Genomic DNA, 23,181 nt, shown 5'->3' on the forward strand with positions numbered 1-23,181 from the left:
TTGCCTGCTGGAAAAACAGAGGGAAGAATATACTTTAAAAGGTGTAGCTCCTGCTGAACAACTAAACCACTGTGAATACTGACATACTAGACTGAATCTTTTAGTTTGCACCCGGGAATCCCTGATAGTAAACTAAGGATAATCTGCTATATGCAAATATGCTGAGTTGTTGTTCTTGCTCTCTGTTAGTGTTGAAAAAACGATAAATACAGTTTTTATAAACTCTGAAAAGGTTTTAGGAAGGAAAACCTTCTAAAAGTGACGTTTTCAAAAGAGTAATTTAAAATCCGGCTTGACAATGGAGCTGGGTTTTAAATTATTATTTAATTAAATCTATGAATCAAGGTTTTAGCTATTCCCAACCTGAAGTTATGCATTAAAAAGTGTTACAATATAATCCAGTGATTTACTATGGGAGTCCCAGACTTGCCACAGTGAAAATGACTAGATTTTTTTCACTTCCAGGCTATGTAAAAGTTTAGTACACAACTCCTACTTTTTTAATACCATATACCCTGCCATCTAATTTTGACAGCTCAAATTTTCAGTGATAAAACTGCACACTCAGGTTGCAGGGGCAGGACTGAAGACATGCTTTGCCTTGTCACTTTAGTGGTGCCAGAATGGGTGCTGCAGTTCAATAGTGACATTTAACTTACAGGACCCAGGTTTCATAGTACCATTTACTAGGGACTTTCAGGAAACGAAGGTATAACAATTGAAGATTGTACGGATCAGGGGACAAGCACTGGGATCTGGTTAGAAAAGACCCCTTTGCAACTGAGGTACTGAGTAAAATATTTAAAAAATTTAAAAAATGTAAAACATACCTTTTTCCCAAACTCTAATGTATCCGCTTTTAACGTCAGTTCCGCAGAATTACCAGCACTGGTATAAACGCCTTGATATCCCTAGGGATGAGTGTTGCGCTCTACAAATAACAAAAATAAAATAAATAAATATTCGGTCGTCGGACTGCCGACCGCTATTGCAGCCATCAGGATACTGTCCATTAGGCAGTTGGCAATACGACCACCCAATTATGATAGGACCTTGGTGCCGGCGATCAGAATGTGCTCTTTAACTCTGTGGCTTACGCTGCGGCCGCATCACAAGCTACAGTGTTAAAGAGCACTTTGTGGACATCAATGCACTGTGTGCATAGATGTGCGTGGGGGCACTACATGTGCCCCTAGGGCCACTTTACAGTGGCCCACGAGGAACAGTGGCCCTGTATGGGGCCCCAAGGTCCCTTTCTGACAGCCTTTTCATGGTGGTGTGCCAACCATGAAAAGGCTGGTGGTAAGAGACATCTTGTTCCCAACTGCAGTGCCTGCCTTGGCACCACCATCATTAGGGATTGCCATTTGGACCTCCCCCCTTCAAGATTAGTTGATCCTGTCGAGGTGGCGGTATGCCCTCTGTCCAACAAGGGTTAGACCCTCTGCATCATAATGCGCCGGTCAGACCGAAGGGCTGACATTCGGGCAGAAAGCCACTGAAGGTCTGTCGGTGACGGTCTGTCCAACATTGTAAGTAGGTCCAGAGTTTAAAACCAGCAGCAGTCAGTTAACATTAAATTGGGAGGGTTGATCATGCAAAAAGAAATCTGTACTTGAGTGGCTCATTCATTTTAGTAGGATGTTCATTTAACTAACAGGTTCTGAAAAAATGTTAGGCTGACAGTTACTTGAAGGATGAAACTGCAGTGCTATTGTAGCTGAAGCTTTACTTCCTCTTAGCTATTGTTCATTTCTTTTTTTATGGCTTTATCATGGTAACATCGTTTTTTAGTTCGTGTGTTGCTTCATCTTCTTGTGTCTAATGAAACAAGTGTTTAGAATACAACACACACTCCAGAAATGAGGTGTCATTTTGGACCGCACTCCTTTAAATGGAAGGATTTATAAAACAGTCTAAAGAAAAAATATCTACAAATATATGTACTTGGTAGATCATTGCATAAAGGTTTATGCTAAAATGGACGAAGGATCTTTAACTGCTCTTGTTGGCAGGAAAGCCACGGATCAGTGGTTTGCTTGCTCAGTGTGCCACGTGACCTTTGTCCTTGCATTCTATTTGTTTGCTCGTTAGCAGTGTTTGGCATAACTTGGGCGCTCACAGGACCAGGGCCAATGTTCACTCTCTGAAGAACGGACTGCGGAAGCATTTACTCCTTACAACGCTCTAAGTGAAGGTACAGTGTATGAAACTCTGCTAAGTATGAATGAACTTTAAATGCGTGAAGTCGCGGAAAGGATAAAAACAGCAATGTTTTAGGCTAGTCATGTGCTCAGATTTGCATTATCACTTTTTTGGGAACAGCAGCAGAGTACGTTGTTTTGATGTACCGAAAACACGTGGTTTTAAGTCAAATGAACAAGAACTAGTAATGAAACTTTTGGAGGCTGTTGCGTTTTAGGATTGCCCGTTTGATCATGTTTCAGTTAAGGGGTGCTGCAAATCTAAGACACTTAAAATGAGCACATTTGTCCTTTTATACAATTGAACAAATATTGATTCTTTTTTAAATTAGTGTCATCGTTACTAAATTCTCGTCCTTAATCTTTAAACATTGGCGAGTGTCTTTGGTGGGTCAGAATCACTATACTGAACAATGCAGCTTCACAATTGTCTTATGGCAATTTTTCTTACATTTTTGATTTTTTGTTATAATAAAGCCTCGCCAATGAAAGTGGCCGAGGACTACCAAGTCCGAGCCTCACTGGAGCCGGATGAGTGGCCAAATGATTCCAAAATAATACTGTTAATGTCTGTTTAAGGCAGTTGTGTCTAATTGAATTCAGAAGTCGCGAGGACCTATCGATTGCTTTGGCTAGTTTAATGCTTACCGTGTTTCTGTTTATGTTGATTAGTATGCTTGTTTGAGCGCATGCTCGCGTCTTTTGCGCCCGTCTGTGCCCGTTGCACATCGTGTCAACATCTGGCCAGTGCTTAATTTGTAAGAGAATGAGTGAAGGTACCCACAGCTCTGTTCATAAGCAAAAGTCTGGTGTTCTGTGTAAGTTCCCCCGCCTGTCCATGTCTCCCGGAAGTGGAAGGGAAACTCAGCGTTAAATTATTATTTAAACTGGGTTACATGAAGCTGTGTGTTTTATGTGTGCATAATAACAAGTACGTCAACTCTGGCAGGATACCAGTACACTTGTCAAAAAATACGCCGCACTCTGCTGACAAATTCAAATTAAGCAGGGGACAATCAGCCCATAATTCCTGAAAGGTCTCTAAATTGAGTGGCAATACATTAGATGGCTTAGAAACTGCATAAGTGCATTACAAAGGGCCATATCGAGATCAGCTGCTGACTTTGGAACTTGAGCAGTTGGTTCAAAATGACTGATGGGACTATTCATAAAGGCAAATTACTCTTGTGACGAATGTACCTTTGTAATTTACTCTTTCACACTTGAGTAACTTTACTACTTTTGGCTATACACAACATTTGAGTATGAATGTGCTCAAAGTGTAGACTTACACATCTCTGTCCCCTGAAAAAGGAGGGTGGAATGAAAGTTACGAGTATGCATTACTACTGGCAAACCAGCATTGGCAAAAGCCAGTAGGTTTTACCCAAGCAAGATCTATTGGCTTTGTCAATGTTTTTTAGACATGATGCACAGCATCGTGGGCTGGTGTACAACATGGCCTAAAACAAAAAAATGAATTGCTATTATGTGGCCAACGCTGAATGCGACATAGAGCTTTTTTTCTTTAAGTCATGTTGCACAGCAGCCCATGTTACTGTGCAACATGTCTATAAAAATATAACAAAACAAAATACCACTAACAATTGTGACAGGTATTTTGCACAGCAGCAGCTGGATTGGCAAATGAAGTAACAAATAAAAAGGAAAGCAGTGGTCGTAATAACGAAGGGGCGGCACAGCGTCACAATAATACATGCAATTGATCCAAAACAATAGTATTTTTACTTTGTCACATGCAACGTCAATTCCACCAAAACAAATGTTTTTCAATAGTTAACTTCACAGATTTTTTAGTACATAGTACTGCTTCCTTAGCATTATAATGGCTTTATGCCCCAATTTCTGATTGGTTAATATGGATTCGAGGAAAGGATGCTCCCCGCAAGTGAAATCTCAACTCTTTCTCTGTCCAGCAAAAACATACACTGAAGCGATATGTGATAAAAATCTAGAAGGCATTGTTCACACATAGTTCCTTTGACTTTTCAGACACTTAACTCAAATAGCAAGCTCGTATATATTGAGCTTACGTAATCTACATCATAAAGCTTTATTGCTAACATTCTATGTGAAGATTACTTTGAAGTGTGAGTTACCCTTTTACCAATGATTTTAGTTTTTTCTCCCTATCAATTAGTATTGAGGCAGCACTTGTAGGGGACCGAAGGGATTTAGGAGTCAACGGGAGCTCTTGGGGGGGTGGTGGGGGGGGGGGGGGTAGGAGGCTGAGGGGGCAAGCAAAACAAAGGTAATGGAGGGTGCGGGTCTTAGCAACATGAAGAAGGTGTGGGGGAGGAGGGTGGGAGCAGCAACATAATGGAGTGCTTGTGAGTGGAGGGTGGCAAGCGACATGAAGCATATGTGGGGAGGAGGGAGGGTGGGAGCTGCAACTCAACAGAGGTTGGGGTATTGCAAAAGTAAGCAACACAAGGGAGATGTAGGGGATGAGAAAGGGAACAGCAACAAAACAGAGAATGGGCAGGTTGGTGGGTCAAGATCTTTAATGGTGGGAGGAGGGAAGGACTGCAGACACAAGCATTCTTATAGAGTACGATTAACAATATTAAAAAGTACCTGAGCAGCCTGTGGCCAGTGGAAAGATACTGTTTGCAGACAGGAATTTGTACTTGAACCATGGTCATTGGCAAGGACAAATACTTGAAAAACCAGCAGGAAGTATTTGACGAGCTGGAAGTGGTGCTGAAAAGGAAGCAAAAAAACAAGCCTGATGTCAAAGTCAACCAATGGTAAGTAATGGCTGGGGTCTCAGTTAATTTTAAAGATTTGTTTTCTTAACAAAGATTTTGATGAGAGTGCATAGGTGCTGTCTCAGGAAAAACCGAAATAGAAAAGGTAGTAAGTCCAGCACCACACATGGCCAACCGCTGCAACACCATCTCTTAGAAAATAATAGCAGTAAGTATGAGGAAAAGTAAGACAGATTATTTAACTTCAAAAAATAGCAAGAATAATATTATTTCAAATAATAAAGCAAATACATTTTTTATGTGAATGTTAAATGTAGAGGAAAAGGAAAAATGCTACAGCACTATTAATTTAATTTTGAAACAAATCTTTCACTATTTTAAATATTTCAAGTTAAATAAAGAAATAATTATGTTGACAAAATATTTTAGATTTAAATAATAAATATGTATTTTATTTAGATTTGTTTAACTTTAAATTATATTTATTTATATTTTCCCCACCTCAATTATTGTCTATAGGAGGATGTTGCAGTACCAGTTGTTGACCAAGTGTGGTGCTGTACCTCCTACAGCTCTGACCTATGTCATGTTGATTTGTAGAGCATTTTAATCATCTATGAGGGTATAGCTATGCTTTTTGGTCATAGTATCTTTAGAAGCACAGTTTGTCAATAGCAATTACCGTACTCTTTTGTGAGTGAGTGGATGTCTCTCTCTAAACCCTTTCTTAATCCTCTCTTAGCCCCTCCTAATAGTAAGTAAGAATGACCCTTTTTTCAGCCACTACCCTTGGTCCCAACCACATTTACTACTAAGGACCTAATTATGATGTCGGGCAGACTTAGGTGCGCCTGACACCATTGAGATCTCGTGACTGACTGACCTCCGGTGAGTGGTCCCGGCACCACGAATCAAATGCGACTGCACATGGTGCGGTCGCATACTCCCATTTGTCTATGGGCGCTTGCACTATGGCCGTAAATCGGCTGAAGCACATTTTTTTATAGACAAATCGGAGAATCTGTTTATCCCTGTACTTATCTGTTCCTGCCACTAGGTGCAGTGATAAACATGGTGCCCCCTCTGCCGCCAACCGGAGGCTGCAGGATGAAGGGGACCTTGCTAGGGGCCGCCAATATAACTTTTCAACAGGCTTACCATGTCGGAAAGCCCGACATGGAAAGCTTGTCAAAAACCGACATCATAATCCCTACGGCGGAAATGCCTTCCATAAGGATTACCTGCCGGTTTCTGACTAGTTGACGGGCTCCTTGAGTCGATCATAATTCAGCCGGAATGACTAGCCGGTCTCAGTTTAAACCGCCTACATTGTAATGCAGTGGTTGAAACTGAACCTGCAATGAGGCTCAGAAAGCCTCCAACCACAGGTTGAGGCTTTCTGATGTTTATCGTAATGAGGTATAAGTAGTAAACTTATATGTGTAAGGATTTTCCAACAGAAATCATAGGATAGGTGGAGGTGTAGACTTACTTGCAGGTTTGTGAATAACATATTATAGTGCTTTAGTAGTATTGTGTATCACTTCTTAATGTACTGTAAAATGAAGTTTGTAAACAAGCCTCTTAATCTCACTGTGCCCCAACTCCCCCCCCCCCCCCCCCAAAAAAAAAAGAATCTGGACTTTTTCAATATAATCTGGTGCTCATGTAAAACACTCTAATGCCCTTTGGCCAATTTTGATCTTTATAAAATGATAAAAATGTAATATTTTAAAGAATGAAGAAGCTACAAAGCACTATTCCATTAAGTTGACACATGGGAGTGCAGGCTGATAGCAATTGTGTAGATCCCTGCAAATTCCAGAACTTTCCTACAATGAAATATTAGGGTCAAGCATAGTTTGCCCTGCTTTGATGGCTCATATACAATATAAAGCTTGCCATGGAGATGCTCTAGGCCCGATAAGGGCAGAAATAAAATGGGGCTTTATAGGTGTGAGTGCGCCTGGTGTCAGGAGAGGCCACTCCTAAGCCCAATAAATCCATCAAAAAATAGATCTATTCAGACCATAGTTCTTTAAACAATATGCCATTTTATAACTATAACAATGTATGCATATTCAATTAATTTTAAATCCTTTAAAATATACATAAATCACCCTTATTAAGTTTTATCCAATAAACTCATATAAATCTGCTCATTAAAATATGCTTTTGAGTGTAATACCTAGTACAATACTATAAACTACTTAAAACACCATTCTTACTATGAATAAATAATTGCAATTTTAACTGCCCTCGTGAATATCCCAAAGGCACATGCTATATCTAAGAAAAGCATATCAGTTACAAATTCAGCAACTTGTTCACAGCTCTTAATTCCATATTTTAAGAATATTGGGCGTCAAAACGGTCTCCTCTGCTGTATAACCTTTAAACAGTCCAGCAAAATGTGCACCATATCACATATGATATTCAGACCACAAGTGCATTTGCCTACTGGTTGGATCATTTACAATTTTACCATAATATTCATCTGACAGCCATTGATTCTAATCCTTATTCTCAATAATAAGAATTCGAACATAAATTGAACAATGTTTTCCCACTTAAATAATGATAGTCATAATCATGGGACATGTCTTTATCTAGTGCCTTTAACTCACTCTTTGAGATTCCAATTTGTATGTTCTGTTGGCCCAGCTTTACTTCCATATCCTTTCAGACAGCCTACAAATTTTTCCTAACAATTTTTGCCCATTGTCAGTTTGCAGAGCTTTGCTTTTGCACCACTGAGCGTCTTTCTGTTTCTCCCTCACTCAATCTTTTCCAGAATCTTATTAGTGCCATTGCAGCCAATGTATTCCATGATGTCATGCCAGTTTCTATTCTAATTGCTAGGATCATGGTGGAGCCGGGAAGGGACAATAATCTCTTCGAACATTTCCCATACTCAACATCCCACCTACTTTTGTCACTAATATATAGCAGGTAGGCTCCATATTGCAGTTGTGGGGGGATCATGCTACATATTCTTTTAAAATGGGTCTGTATGACATTTCTCTGAAGTCCCTATTGAAATTTTTCATGCCACTCACTGAGGCCATAGCCCTCATCATCAGTGCCTCTATATCTGTTTTCCATCTCAGGTACCTCTCAAACCAGACCCCAAGATTGCTATATTCATTAACTGATATAGGCTTCTCCGGGGCTAGATGCCATCTAAAGTTAACTTTTCTCTTCCCAAAGGAAAGTACCCTGGAATCATGCCACATGTTTACCATTTATTTTGGGGCAAAATCCTTAGGCAGATGCTGGGACCGTGGGCTGATCAGCAACAAATAGTGAGAAGAGTAAGGGGGATAGTACGCACCCCTGCCTCAATCCATTATTAATTTGTTTTTTGTGTTAAGGTCACCTCTGTGTCCATAATGACCTGATACCAGATGCTCCTCTGCATCTCATAAATTTGCCTTAGAAGGTCTTTTGGGATGTCATGTGTTTTCAATGCTTCCCATAGGCAATTCCTGTCTACCAGATCAAAAGTTGCGCAGAAGTCCATGAAGCAGCAAAATAAGTTCCCCCTCTGCTCGATAGACTTACGTACAATGTACCAGAACATGAAGCAATGGTCAATTGTAGAATGAAGTTCCTTGAAACCCCCCTGGGGCACTATATTATTTGAGTCAGCCCACTCCCATAACATTCTTAAGGTTATTTGTGCAAACGCCTTTTCTGCCACGTCTAAAACATTAACCAGCCTGCAATTTTTGGGAGTTTTTATATCTCCGTTTTTGTGGATAGGCCTGATAAATGCACCTCTTGAGTTTTTTGGGACATTCTCGGTATCCAAAATCTCATAAAACAACTCATACAATAGCTCTGGCCACCACTCCAGGCTGTTTTTTATAATTATTGCAGGCATGTTATAAGGTTAGGGTTAAACTTGTGATAATACTTCCCATGTTAGATAGTGAGAATTGGGACCTCAAGTCAAGTCCCCATCCCCTTTTGTCCCGAGGAATTGCTTGTCTCCTTATTAACTCCTCTTTTATGTCATATATCTCCTCCAGATAATCCTCCTAAATCTCTTCTTCCACCACACAGCACATAGTCCCCTACATTTTTCCTGACCCTTCTTGTACTCTTCTCCCAAAAAGTTTAGTATTTTTGGTTTCTATCGCTTCTAGCATATGTCTCCAACACTTCTGTTTGTGAGCTCTTTTCTGTTCCCTGATTAAGGCTTATACATTCTCCTTAACTTCATCAGAACTTTCTAACTTTCTTTTTCATATCTTTCTTTGAGGTTTCTTTTTCCTTTCCTCATCTGGGCCTTAGATTCTCACATTCCTCAGTAAACCATTTGTTTTTCTTACATCGGTTATCTAGAACCTTCACGTTCCTTGTTACCTCACATTTTAAATCTTCCTTGAGGCACTGTACCAGCTGTCTGATTATATTCTTATACCATTCTAGATGTACTGTTGTGGCGTCCTTCAGTGTTGTGTTTTGCTGAAAATGAATCAGTTTTTACATTCATCTGTTAATCTAGTGGTCAGTAGTTTTGGATAATCCATGTAAAGAGAGACCACCTTTTCTCTCAACATCCTTTTGCCTCCAATTAATTGTGATTTGCACCACTGGAGACCCCACTTGAAAATCTCTTTTTTAATCAAAATTCCAGGCATTCATAAATATATAGTCAATTTGGCATAATCGAAGCCCAACCTTAAAGGTCTGCTATACTGGGCAATCCTCCTCGATCCTACCATTCAGACACAATAAGCATCTTGAAACCAGAAATGTTGCCAATTCTTTATCCTGTTTAGCTCATTTGGTTTTAGGGATACTTGCCACCTTTATATTATATGAACTCAGTATTTCTTTAGACCAAATATCCACTTTATTTGGGTTTAATTTATGGTGTAGATACTCCTTTAGTATTAGAATATCTCTCTGGTAATATTCACACAAAGAGTCCATATCTTCATTTCAAACCTATACTCCTCTGACTGCCCCCTCCGCATATATACAAACACTATTATCATATTTTCATTCTTGTGGTATGGGTCCGAAGCTCCACTTTTCAAAAAACCAGCCTGTTACATCTTACCACTAATGGTGTCACCTTCCTAGCTAATCTGGTGGATTTCAGGGTGATTATGCCATTCCTAAACCCATTTTTTGTTTACTATGTAAAAAAATGTGTTGACTATAAAAATATAGGAAATAACAATTCATCATAATATAAATAAGCTTCTTGAATTTTAAATATTTAATACGTCATATTTAAAATATATTTCAAAAATATTACATTAAATACAGACGTATAATATCAAAAATATATTAAACAAATATACTTACAAACATAAAATAAAAATATACTGTTAAAAAATGGCAACAAACATGTAAATGTACAGGAATTTATATAGCGCAAATCACCGAGCGGTTTCTAAGCGCTTGCTTAGGCAACCCGTCCTGGTATTCCCCTGTGAAATAACCCCAGCAGGGTATCCACAAGGTGAAAGCCAGGCATCCCGCCGCGAGGGGCTGTTGTGGAGATTAAGCACGCTATTGCCCAGAGTCGCAGAGTGTGAACCCGTGAATCGAGTAGGCACCGGAGCGAGAATTGTCGAGTCCATGGACATTTTTAGGACTCAAATCCCCGCCGAGCCGGGAATTGAACTCTAGTCCCAGGCTGACCTCTGCTTCCAGGTCTGCCTCCTTTAACCAGTGAGCCACACTTCTCCACAAACATTTAAATGAATAAAATTATTAAACAAACACAAATATTGATATAAAATAATAATTCTTAATTGCAATTATTCAAAGTGGATAGTAAAAATTATTGAAAAAGTTAAATGTTAATTTTTTTTTATTATAAATATACTCCCCCTCCAAAAAAAGTTACTTTACAAACTTAATCATAAAAATATGTTAAAAATGTGGAATTAAAAAAAAATCTGCACTTGGAGGAGTCAAATAAACTACAACCACTCCAAACTTTCCAAACAGTGAGGAAAGTGTTATATATATAATATATATAATATATATATGAAGACATATCTATATATATGTGTGTGCATGTATATGTATGTGTGTGTACATGTATATATATGTATTAATGTATGTACATATATATGTGTGTGTGTGCGTATATGCAGTCACTTAAACAAACAAAGGTTACAGGGACGTTATAGTTAGCAAATAAACTTTAAAACACCTTAGAAAATTCACACAAAAAACAGAGGTCACAGGGATGTTATTGTTAGGATAACATTTCATTTGTCCAAACCAGAGAAATTCAGCCGTTATTGTTACCTGAGTTAAATATAACTTGTGCCCCCCAATATTCTGTTTTCTGCTTATGACCTCACATATTACATCACTCATGATGACATGGTCAGTGACACAACTGATGACATCACTGATGACATCTCAAGTCAAAGTGAAGTGACTTCATACCATCTTCATCTTGGCCTACCTATTACCCTGACCTACCTATCTTTCACCTCTGTACTTTAACTTGAATAAAGATACTCACTTGGAACAGCTACCTGGGCTACCTGGCTCCTGTGAGGTATTTACTTTCTTTTTTTTTTTAATAAACATTTTATTGTTACGTATTTTCATTATTGTGCAAAAACATCAAGAACTAATTTATATGCTACTTATACAATTTTTTTTTTTTATTACAAGCCGTAGGTAGAAAAAATACATTGGTACATTAATTTCTTCATAATTAGACATACATTAGACAAAAATTTACAATATCCAAGAGACAACCCTAGACAATAAAATGCCACAGCGATAATACAAAAACTAGTCATATCGATATAAAAATATTAGTTGAAAAGACAACTAATATTATGCTTCAAAATTTAAACCTATCGATATAATACAATTTTAATATACAAAAATATTATTACCGTACTTAAAATATTAGTTCCAAAACATATTAGATTACCCAATATATAAACTACTGGTAATAAGCAGCATCAAGATTATTATTATTATGCCGTTCATAAAGTGCTAATGCAAAAGTGAAAAGACCGACGCTTGAAAGTGCTCTTGTTATTACGTGCAAAATTTGGCCTATATAAAGTGACTAATGCAATAAAGTGCGATGTATAGTAACACAAATAGTAATACATTTCATGAAGTGCAAATATAATAACGTACAATTTTTTTTGTGACTAATATATATGATAAAAGTGCTGAGCAATTTGATATAGCACGGCAGATGGATACTTGTATTTCCTCAAATGTAAATGTAATACCATCTTACAATTAACTAAAATATAACAATCACCTTCATTTTAACAGTTCAATCTTGTTAAAATGTTTCCAATTCCTTTCAAATCTTGCAATCGCACCCACTCTACCTGCATAGGCTCTCTCAAAAATAAAATGTTCTTCTCATTTTATTAACCCACTTAACATGACATGGACTCACCGTAGATTTCCAATTTTGCAAAATCAGGGACCGTGCCACGGCAGTGGAAATAAAAATAAACACTTCTTCTGATTCATTGAACCTATCCTGTCTTTACCGATGCCAAAAAGGGCCACTTCCACATCTGGAAGAAGAATTTTCCCAGTTGCTATCTCCAAATCTGCGAAAATCTCCTTCCAGAAGGGTTCTAACTTTGGACATGAGAAAAAAATATGATACCAACCACCCTGTCCCCTGGTTTTGCATCTAAAACATTTATTCTCACATTCAGGGAACATTCTCTGTAGGGCCTCCGGGGTATAATATGCCAGCCAGCGAGAAAGAAAGGACATTCTCTTATAGTTAGCTGCTCGAAGTGCTCTGTTTCCTAAATAACATATTGTCTCCCAGTCTTTATCTGACAATACACACTGTAATGTGAGACTTATTTTCTCCAAGTGGTTATTTATTATAGTAGATGATCCAGAAGGGGGTAACTTTTTATACCAGAATCAAATACCCTTATGTTTCTCCCCATATAACGCTGTTAACAAAGCATTGGGTGTTGTATCTAGACTTCCTACTTCTTTTCTTATAAAATAGATCAATTGCAAATATTGAAAAAACATGAACCGCCTCGGATGGGTTCTATCTCTAACCATTTGCCAGCTAATTATCGTATTTTGAGTGAGAAGATGCCTTATTCCACAGAATCCGGCCGATTTCCATTCTGTCAGATGACTTGAAGAAATCCTAAGACCCATTTTAGCACATTCTGACAGTTTCAAATAAAAAGATCCATCTGAACCATGTTTTTCAAATAGCAGCCGTAATCTTGATGAATACCCCATCAGTGTCTTATATCGTGTTCTCTTTGGAAGCGTTGCAGTTTTTAAGAATATAAAAATTTGAGAGCCTGATTCCTCAAGCATTCTATTTAAAAAAAAGTTGTCTCTTGTCTGTCTAGCCTTTAATAATCCTGCCATTATATCGAAAAAAGCTGCTTCATAATATGTATTAAAATGAAGAAGAGCAAGCCCGCCTTGGTTAACAGGAAGTTGTATTACCGCGAGTTTGACTCTATTGGCCTTTTTGTTCCAAATAAATCTTCTCATCATGGATTCTAGTTCGTTAAAAAAGGCCATATTGACTTTAATTGGAATATTACTAAACAAAAATAAAAGCAGAGGTAATATGTTAATCAATGCCACTCTGCCAATCAATGATAGGGGCAGTATATACCATTGTTCTAAAAGGCTCTTGATTTTATTCTTTGTTTTTATGTAATTCAGTTGAAAAAGTTCTTGATAGTCTCTGGTCACATAAATCCCTAAATATCTTATTGGGTCCCTTTTTTCTGCTTGAAGCTGAAGATCTGGCGGAAGGAAATCTAAATTTGAGTTTAAAATAAGAACTTCCGTTTTTTTCTCGTTGATTTTATCGCCCCCTATCTTCTCATATTCCTGAAGCTCTTTCATAAGATGTAAGATATTTTCTTTATCAGGAGCCATATAAAGGATGATGTCGTCGGCAAACAAATTTTAACTTCGACATTCCAGCAATTGGGGAAGATATTGCATCATTATTTCTTATTTTTATTACCAGGGGTTCGATAAAAAAGGTGAAAAGCAGATGTGATAAGGGGCAACCTTGCCTAGTGCCCCGTTTTATTTTAATATTCCCTGCTTGCTTGGCATTTATTATCACCTGGGCTGATGCCCCTTCATAAATATTTTGTAGCATGCTAATAATAGGGGTGGGGAATCCAAAATAACTCAAGGAAAAAAATAACGCTGACCAATTGACTAAATAAAATGCTTTTTCTGCATCAATCATAAGAATGCATGCAGAAATTGAATTAATATTAAAATAATCTAGCGCCTGTATTAAATATTCTGTGTTGGCAGCCATACAACGACCGGCTATAAAACCCATTTGGTCTTGATGTATTACCTCCTGGGCTGCCAACCCGAATCTTTGAGACCAAATTTTCATGAAAACCTTATAGTCAGAGTTTAATAGACTAATTGGTCTATAGGAATTTACATCCTCCGGATTCTTGCCTTTCTTAACAAAACTAATAATTGTGGACTCTTTAAACTCTGAGGGAACCCTACCACCTAGTCAAATATAATTAAATAAATGTTTCAAGGGATCTTCCAATTCCTTCAAAAAAACCTTATAAAATTCGGTGGGAATCCATGTATTCCTGAGGCCTTTGCTCCCGCTGTGGCTTTTATACTACTCTGAATATCCAGATGACTTATATCGCAGCCTATTTGATTAGATCTGAAATTGGAAATTTGGGGGATATTCAAATTATCAAAATATTCCCTGATCATTATTTCCTCCACTTGAATATCAGTAGAGTATATTCTCTCGTAATGATCAAGGAATATTTTCGCAATTCCCTCACTTCGAGTATCTATTCCACCTGATGGGTCTTGGATTTTTAAAATGGTGGAAGACTCTTGTTTTTTCCTGATCGAATTTGCCAGCAGCTTACCCATGAGTTGACTGTCTTCATATAGCTTTTGTTGAAAGGCTTTTGAGCTATTTATCTCTTCCAGGATGAAGAAGTCACTAAGTAATACTTTAGCTTGTTCCGAGTTATTAGGTTTTTAATTCAGTTTCAATGCGTACTCATTCTCAGCAGCACACTGAAGGGCAGATATTTTTCTTTTTCGGTCATTTACTTTATTGCAAGAAAATGCTATAATCTGTCCCCGGGCAGCTGCTTTGAATGCCCCCCATACTGCAAAAGGCTCTGCTGAGTCCTTATTTACTAGAAAAAATTCCCTTATCCAATCTTTGAAACCCTCAACCCATGTCATGTTCTGTAAAAGGGTACGATACAACTGCCACCTAGATCGCTCCCCTGTCGTACCCTCTAGTATTAGTTCAACCTCAATCCTCCCATAATCTGAAAAAGGATTGCAGCCTATCAATGCGTTGGAAATTTGGAGTGATCTAGAGGATAAAAAGAAATCTATTCTAGAGGCTGTATGGAACCTATTAGAATAGCATGTGTAAGACTCTAGATTGGGGTTTAGGGAGCGCCAGGAGTCCCGCAATTGATATTCTGACATAAGAGCCTCTAACACCCCTTTAGTCTTTGGTTTTAGTTGTTTCTTATTCTTGTTGGAGGTGTCCCTCTTTAAATCCTGGATATAATTGAAATCACCTCCTACTATAATTTGCCCAGCAGTGCCCCTTGGTATTTCACTAATTTCAGTCAGGGCCGAGGTGTCATCAAAAATTGGGCCATAATAGTTTACAAAATTAAATACCTTTCCCATCAACTTTACTGCAACCCAAAGCCATCTACCTTTAGAGTCTCTTTGCATTCGCAAAATTTCCCAGGGTAAATTCCTTGAGAAATAAATAGCGACACCCCTCTGGGCAACCCCAGCTGAGGAAAAAAACCCATAGGAAAAATATCTAGGTAGAAGCAACTTTGGAGAGTTCGATTTCAGGTGCGTCTCCTGGAGGAAGACCACATGGGCTTTAAAGGCAATTGCCCATTTCAAAAGGGCTCCGTATTTCTGTTTATTTAGCAGCCCATTCGCATTAATGGACAGGATATTGCATAAGTCAAATCTCATTGACGAAGCTATGAAGTTCTAGACCTCTTCTGTACCAACCAATGTTAAGAATAGAAAACCTACTGAACTTGTATTTTTTTTACTGTTTTCACCCCCCCCACCCAGGACCCCCCCAGGAATGTGGGAAACGCCTCCCCGTCCACACTGCCCACATCCCACCCTGTAGCAGGGTTTCCGTTCTCCCACAGATCTGTGCATAGAGATCTAGAACCTCAGTGAGTTAGGATGATCCAAAACTCATCTCAGTGTCAGAAATCCCCTTACCTAGCTAGCTACAGTGTCTCATGGATCATTATGGAATGATCCATGTCTTAGACAAACCAGAACATGATCTTTAGAATACCTCAGGAATCGTGGAACACATGAACACTCTTTCGTTATATAATCATTTCAAACCAAAACTGAGAGTCAAAGAACACAAGTGCAAGTTTGAAATATTTATTATTCAATGCAAAGTTCTCAAACGCAGTATCTTGTATAATACCAAAATGCAGATTATAAAAATCAGAGTCAGCAGCATAGTCACTAATCCATAGTAAGCAAAAGGTGCTAGCATGTTATAATGCAAAATCTATAGAAATCTATAACACCTATATTTGCGCGCACCCTATCTAGCATATTATTTTATATCTAAGAAGGTCTCATTCGGGCTTTAGCAGGGCGGCCCCATACCTCTCAATGTCAGTAGGAGCAGATCACATCAACAGCTACCAGCTCTCTTCATGCGCAGCACCAAGTGTGTACGTTCATTCCGTGTAACTCTATCTTAAACCCGCGTAGAGCCCAAAATGTTGGCATCAACATTATTTGTGTTATGTCTAATGTGGTGCGAGGATCAGGCCTCCCAGCAACCTTGTGTTAGGTTAATCTTAGAGTGTGCAGCTCTCAGTGTGCAGACAGTTGTACCAAGCAAAGCTGATAGCATAGAAATAACATATTATTCTCAAATAAACCACCTCACCGCTTCTAGGGTGAAAGCGACAACAACAAGTATGTGTCGTGTGCAAAACTGAAGCCGAAGGAAAAAAGGCTGTTTAAACATGTAATGCACTCATGCTAACTTAACGCAATATATGTAACGAAGTATCCATATGACACCCCCCCATTGGTCCGAGCACCGTCAAACATAAGGGAAAAGGCAATACTAAATCAGATACAAAAATTGAAAGCAAAGTTCAATAATCTTGAGCTAAAATAAGCTAAAAATGTGTATGAATGAATATGTATGAATGCCTACAGTGGCCTCAAGTCTAAAAATAAAAACAAAACTTTCGAACCAAAAGTTATCCGCCAGGTCTCAAAAATATGAAATGTAGGACCAGGCCGCATCAATTCAAATGTCTGTAAGAGAAAAAACAAGGCACTTATCCGATATCCAAAGTCATGTGCCACATTGACGTTATCCTCAGCGACATCACGTGATTGAACTCTCCATCAGCTGAACACAGTCCATCCCTCCAATTCAGCGAGGGGAAAGTCATATTTCACAACACAGCACTCCTCCCAGGCATGTCATGATTGGAAAGTATATGCAAAGAAAGTTGCAACAGCCTCCAGTATGAAATCACTGCCATCATCCGAAAATAGTTCAATAATCCAATTCAGCAATGGGAAAGAACATACGTGCTCCTCCAGCATCGGATCCTCCTGTAACGTCAGAGGACAACTCGGTGGGTTCACCAGATCGCTGTGTGTCAGAAAGGCATCCGCCGCTGCAGAGATTTCCCATTGGCCCAGAACTCCATTTATCGCTGCCAAGGCCATAACTCTTTCGCCAGAACAGATCAGCTCGTGAGCCACCACGGGACGCATTAGCTGATCAAAATCGACGTCAGGAGCAGTCCTCAAGCATAGGCACAAATCAATGGCCCAATCGAACTCGCAGCTCAGGCAGTGAAACACAGGTTGGACACACGTGAAGTCGGTGAACCGAAATGACAATCTATAGGCCGTGCTTAATGCTGCAAGCGGCAATGTTCCATAGTAATTGAGCATCCGATTACGGCACAGTGTCAGGAGGCGTTGAACGGCTTCTTGTGCAGGATGGGCATCCATGTTTTATGAAGAAAAACACCAATAAAATGCTAGCGGCTACAGCCAGCAACACAGGTAGTCCGCCAAACAAACTCGAAAAAATAGAGTGGAAAAACGTGGGAATGATACCAAAAACTTTTTCAAACGTAGTCACGAGGCCACTGCTTACTAATTTAAAAAAATGTGCAAGCCCAGTCGTTGAAGAAGCATTAAAAATCTGGTGCACCAGCTCACAGAAATGAAACGGCAAATCAGTATTTAAAAGCGCCTGCACCTCTGTGCGGGTGTTAGCTATGTGAAGGACATAAGTTTCCCGGGCCGAACTCAGGGTCACTTGTTTTTGAGACAAAAGGGCCCTTATTCTGCTTAAACCATTGAATTTTGCTTCCAAGGTTGGAATCCGTGGCCAGATGGAGACATCTGAAGAACCATGCGTGGGTGGGTATAGAACATTCTTGCAACACACCACACGCTCTGATACAGTTACCACATAAGCCACACCAATTAATAACCCACAACATACTTCGTTGTTTAAAAGCAAATAACTACCATTAGTCAATAATGTAAATGTGGGAACTACTGCTGGAACTGGCGTGCCTTTTAAAACACATGCTAAATTTGGCCGGTCCTGATTACAAGAACCGTGTAACTGAATGTGTCTGCATATTAATGAATGGTCAGGTGACTGTGTGCATTCCTCACCATTAAGATTCACTTCTTTCCCATCCTTCAGACATCTGTATGTGTATGGTAATGACCATGCCTCATGTAGGAATGCATTGCCTAGTGGTTCATATCGTCCTATAGCAATATACCGCATACAGTTAGTAAATTTATATAAGGAAAATGGTAATGTAATTAATCCATGAATAAGCCACGTGGCAGTAGTGGTTTCAGCAACAGAGAAAGGCAAGGATTCTAGCTTCTCAATATGTAACATAGAAAATGAAGCATCACGCATTGAAAGCATGCGCTGTTTTTCAGTCAGATTAAAAGGGGCGAAAAGGGATGAAACGTTCAATGAGGTCCAGGGAACTCGACCAGCCTTAAGTGTCTGTAAGGTCCAGGCAAACTGCATTACAGAACGCAATTGATTCTGACCATGGTATAACGTGGACACTTCATCATGTACAATATCAACAACAGAAGAAACAATATTATCCAATGTGTAAATTCTGGAAGAAAGCATGTTAATACTGTTATCGACCACTGCAAGCACTTTTTCCAAATTTGCTTGATCAATAGCCCTCAGGCGTTTAGCTGCCTCAACTTGTGAAAATTTCCAAATTTCATTGTAAACAGCATAAATAAAGCGTTTAGATCTACCCCTAGCCGGGCCTTTTATAAAATCATTCAGCTCTATATTTTCATTCAAACGTGACAGATGCAGTTTTACTGCAGCCAAAGTGGAATGTTGAAACCAGTTCTGACACAATTTGCCTACTGAATAAGTAGTAACCATGTGATCTGTATAAAAAGGGGGATCTGGCCTGATGTGTTTAAAACCTTCAGCCAAACCCAAAAAACGACGTTGGCAAGAATCAGAGCTTTTTTGCCATAAAAGCCACCCCTCCGGATCAAAACTGGAAATATTAAAGGAGGAATTGTGCAATAGGTCTCGCATCTCACTGATGGATAATGTGGTGAAATTATTCCAACCTGAATATTCTTCCAAATCAGGGATGGTCGGTTCGTTTAATTTTTTAGATGTTGCCAATCCAAAACATGTTGTCTGGGAAATAGTAGAATTTAAAAACAACATGTGATTCGGGATGAGACATGCACGATGCAAAGCCTCAGTGCCTTGTACCTGCCAATCTTTGGTACCCCAAACTGATTTAAGGTCAATAGCTTCCTTCCATAACTCATAGCCATCTACAGCTAACCTGTCTAGAAAGGACTTTGAATAGTGCAATTTTGTATTGGTAAGTCTGAATTTGGACATGAATTTCTGTTTCACTTTAAAATAAAACGACTCAGGATTTGATTGATTAAAATCTGTAAAATATAAGTATTTTCCCAGGAAAGTACTCGAGCTCCCTTGCAAAGGCGCAGGACAATGTTCCCACTGTGTGTAGTTTACCGGAACCCTCACGGAACTCGTTTTGTGTAATAAATGATTCCCATAATGTTGATAGCAAAACAAATCACCATAATTAACAGAATCCAAGTACAAATCCTCAGCATCAAAGGCCGCATAATATTTCAAATCAGAAAACAATGCTTCTACGGCCTGAAGATCCCAATCATCAGAACGAATATTTTGCTTAATCACATCTCCCATGTTTACTCTAAGCACATTAGGAACATTAATAACTTCTGTGGGGCCATGTATCTGAAACCTAACCGCATCCCACACAATCCCATTCAAGGACAGGCCAAGCAGTAATCTCTACTGAATGTAAGTCTCTCTTTAGTCTGTGTGCTGAATGTGAGGAGGAAAGAGGGGCCAATGTTCCATTAAGGTACCGAATTCCTGTTCTTTCTTTCACATAATGGCCATCGATCAGGCGAAAAAAATAAAACACAAAACCAATTGACATAAAAAGATAAAATGAAAATAGTATCAGCCAAATGTATGTCCAAGTGGAATCAGAAAATGTTTTTTAAACAACGTGGCATATTTTGCAATAGTCGATGGTTTCTTTGAAAGTTCCGAAACAGAGTCAAAAGAGAATCTGGACTGGTTAGCCAAACGAGCTTGTAAATCGGACATAGATAAATCAGCAGGATCTGCATAGGTCAGCTGATCAATGTTAGTAACAGGAATAGTATTTAATAAAGGACTGGACATAGCAGGCATCTCGAGGGACACCTCCTGATCTGCACCAGATGTAATAGCCAGCACAGAGTGCCTCACCATGGAAGGACAGGATACAGCCGGTGTCATGCTATGAAGAATCGGCCACCCTGTGTGTCTTGACATTGTCAATAGAAATAAATCTGTTTTCTTTACGACCTGGAAGTGGTGGTAAAATGACTGTTCTTGTGCCCTTCACTCCAAGAACCCGAACTGGTGCACGATATGAGGGACCAAACTCTTTCTTGTTATCGATCTTCTCTCGAACCAGTTCTCCAACTTGGGGTAGCCAGCCAACTACCGGGATCTGCAACGCATCATCCGACGTGGAGGGCAAGTGTTCCTTTGCAAGACTGTCTCTGGTCTTTTGTAGATCCTGTAAAACATTGCAATGTTCATCTACGTCAAAGGCCGCGGCCTGGGCCTGGCAGTCTGCACCATCAAGGTCAGGTACGTACATCTTGATACCAAAGAGCATTTCGTATGGGGTCCGCCCACCCAGAGACCTTCTAGGGAGATTATTAAGCGCACGCTGCACGCCATAGAGGTGGGTCAGCCAGTTTCTACCAGTGCCTATAACACGGGCTGTCAAAGATTGCTTTAAGTCGCGGTTCATTCTTTCTACTACAGAATTGCCCTCAGGCCTGTAGGGACTTGAAAACTTCACCTGTACTCCCAACGAAACCATAGCATCCTTATATGCCTTAGAGGCGAAAGCCGGACCCTGGTCCGAATGGAAAGCACCACAAGCAAAGATTCCCACAAAGACAAGCAAATCCTTAATGACAGTTCGCGAATCAGCGCTTCGATGCGGCCATACCCATACAAAGCGTGTGCATGAGTCAACTGCTACTAAGATGTATTTATACGCAGTATCAGAAGAAAAAGGACCGCAGTGATCCAAATAAACACAACCAAGTGGTTTATTAGAGATGTACAACTGTGTCTGAGGCGGACGCGCAGCAGTAGAAGGCTTGATCTGCTGACAAATGTCACACATAAGGACATAATTGCGCGTCTGTTTGTACAGTCCCCGCCACCAGAACCTCTGTTGTAGCTGAGATACAGTGGCTGAGACGCCCGCATGCGCAGACGCCACACCTTCATGAGCCGCTGTAATCAGAGAAGCTCTGCGATCCGAGTTGGGAACTAGACGCTCTCCAACTTCAGGAATTTTCACATAAGGAACCTTATCGGGACTTAAGTGGTATGTGTACTTCGAAGGGAACCCCGCAGGATATTTACCTCCCTTCTTCGTGGCAGCAACAGCCGCCAAGATGTCATCATCTATTTTGCTTTTGGACCTCGTGACTGCTGCAACCAAGTATTTCGATACCGCAGACTTCGCTGCCTCATCAGCAAGCGAATTACCAACAGCGTGGACCCCCACGCGCTGGTGGCCAAGAGTATGAATCACAAACACGAGCGGCAGTTTCTCTTTAAGTTACGCCACTCGGACCCAGATCATTTTATGTTTTATTGTGCTACCCTTGGAATCACGAAAATCATTCTGAATCCAAAAGAACAAGTTCTCATTGTAAGACTGGACACAGTAGTAAGAATCACTTACGATTAAAGTCGTCGCACAAGGATCAGCGTACTCCAATGCGAGCATAAGAGCACGAAGCTCTGCTAATTGTGCGGTGCAGTCTCCTAGTGTTTGCGTGTGCACGACACTGGACTTGAACTCATCGTTCACCATGGCACCGACCACAATGGCGCAAGCGGAAACGTAGGCATGTTTAGAGCCATGCGCAACCTGCGCCGAACCATCCGTGTAAATGATACAATGGAAATCCTCCAACGGCCGCATTGCTAAAGGAGCAGGATGAACAAATTCATACTGTAAATACTCCTGCGACCGTAAAGCGGCGTCAAAAATAAACGTGACATCCTGAGATGTCAAGGATGTAGCCCACTGAATCCACCGAGGGTGCAAAGCTTTAGAATTCGGTACACTGGCTTTCGTGACCGCCTCCAAGGCAGGACACGGGGTAACAACCAACATGCGCTTTCCCTGCGACAGGGCACGTTCTTTAAGAATTGCCATCTGCACAGCCGTTAAAACTTTCTCCACAGTGGAAAAACGCAGTTCAGCCGAAGTGTACAAGTGTGACTTGTAAGCAATAGGTACAGTATCCCCCTCATAAAAAGTCAGGTACGTGAAACCCACCGTCCCAGGGATAATTCTTATCACCAGGTTGGTCTGGTTATCACGGGTCTGTAAGTAGTCAGAAGTGAGCAAATCAGCCTGCAAAGACTGCAGAATGGCTGAATGCTCAGGCAGCCAGCATGATTTGGAAAAAGATGGTTGTACCAAGGCATATAAAGGCTTGATACGCTGGGCATATTCCGGAATGTATGTCCTCCCGAAATTTAAAAAACCCAGTAAAGACTGTAATTTTTTCAG

General features: G+C 39.9%; 1 protein-coding gene across 3 annotated transcripts in view; it reads left to right on the forward strand.

Moving 5' to 3' along the window:
* Window positions 1-2,099: 2,099 nt before the first annotated feature.
* The window catches only part of KYNU (kynureninase), a 940,604-nt gene continuing 919,522 nt past the window's right edge, over window positions 2,100-23,181 (forward strand). For 2 of the 3 annotated variants that reach the window (XM_086957470.1, XM_086957471.1), the window contains exon 1: window positions 4,959-4,975. In XM_086957470.1, coding sequence (XP_086813596.1) covers window positions 4,973-4,975 — 3 coding nt within the window. In that variant the 5' untranslated portion in view covers window positions 4,959-4,972. Of the gene's footprint in view, window positions 2,198-4,958; window positions 4,976-23,181 lie in introns of those variants that run through there. The other variant, XM_086957469.1, reaches the window with a different exon arrangement.

The sequence above is a fragment of the Lissotriton vulgaris genome, chromosome 2_1, assembly GCF_964263255.1.
Source record: "Lissotriton vulgaris chromosome 2_1, aLisVul1.2, whole genome shotgun sequence".
Classification (NCBI taxonomy): domain Eukaryota; kingdom Metazoa; phylum Chordata; class Amphibia; order Caudata; family Salamandridae; genus Lissotriton; species Lissotriton vulgaris.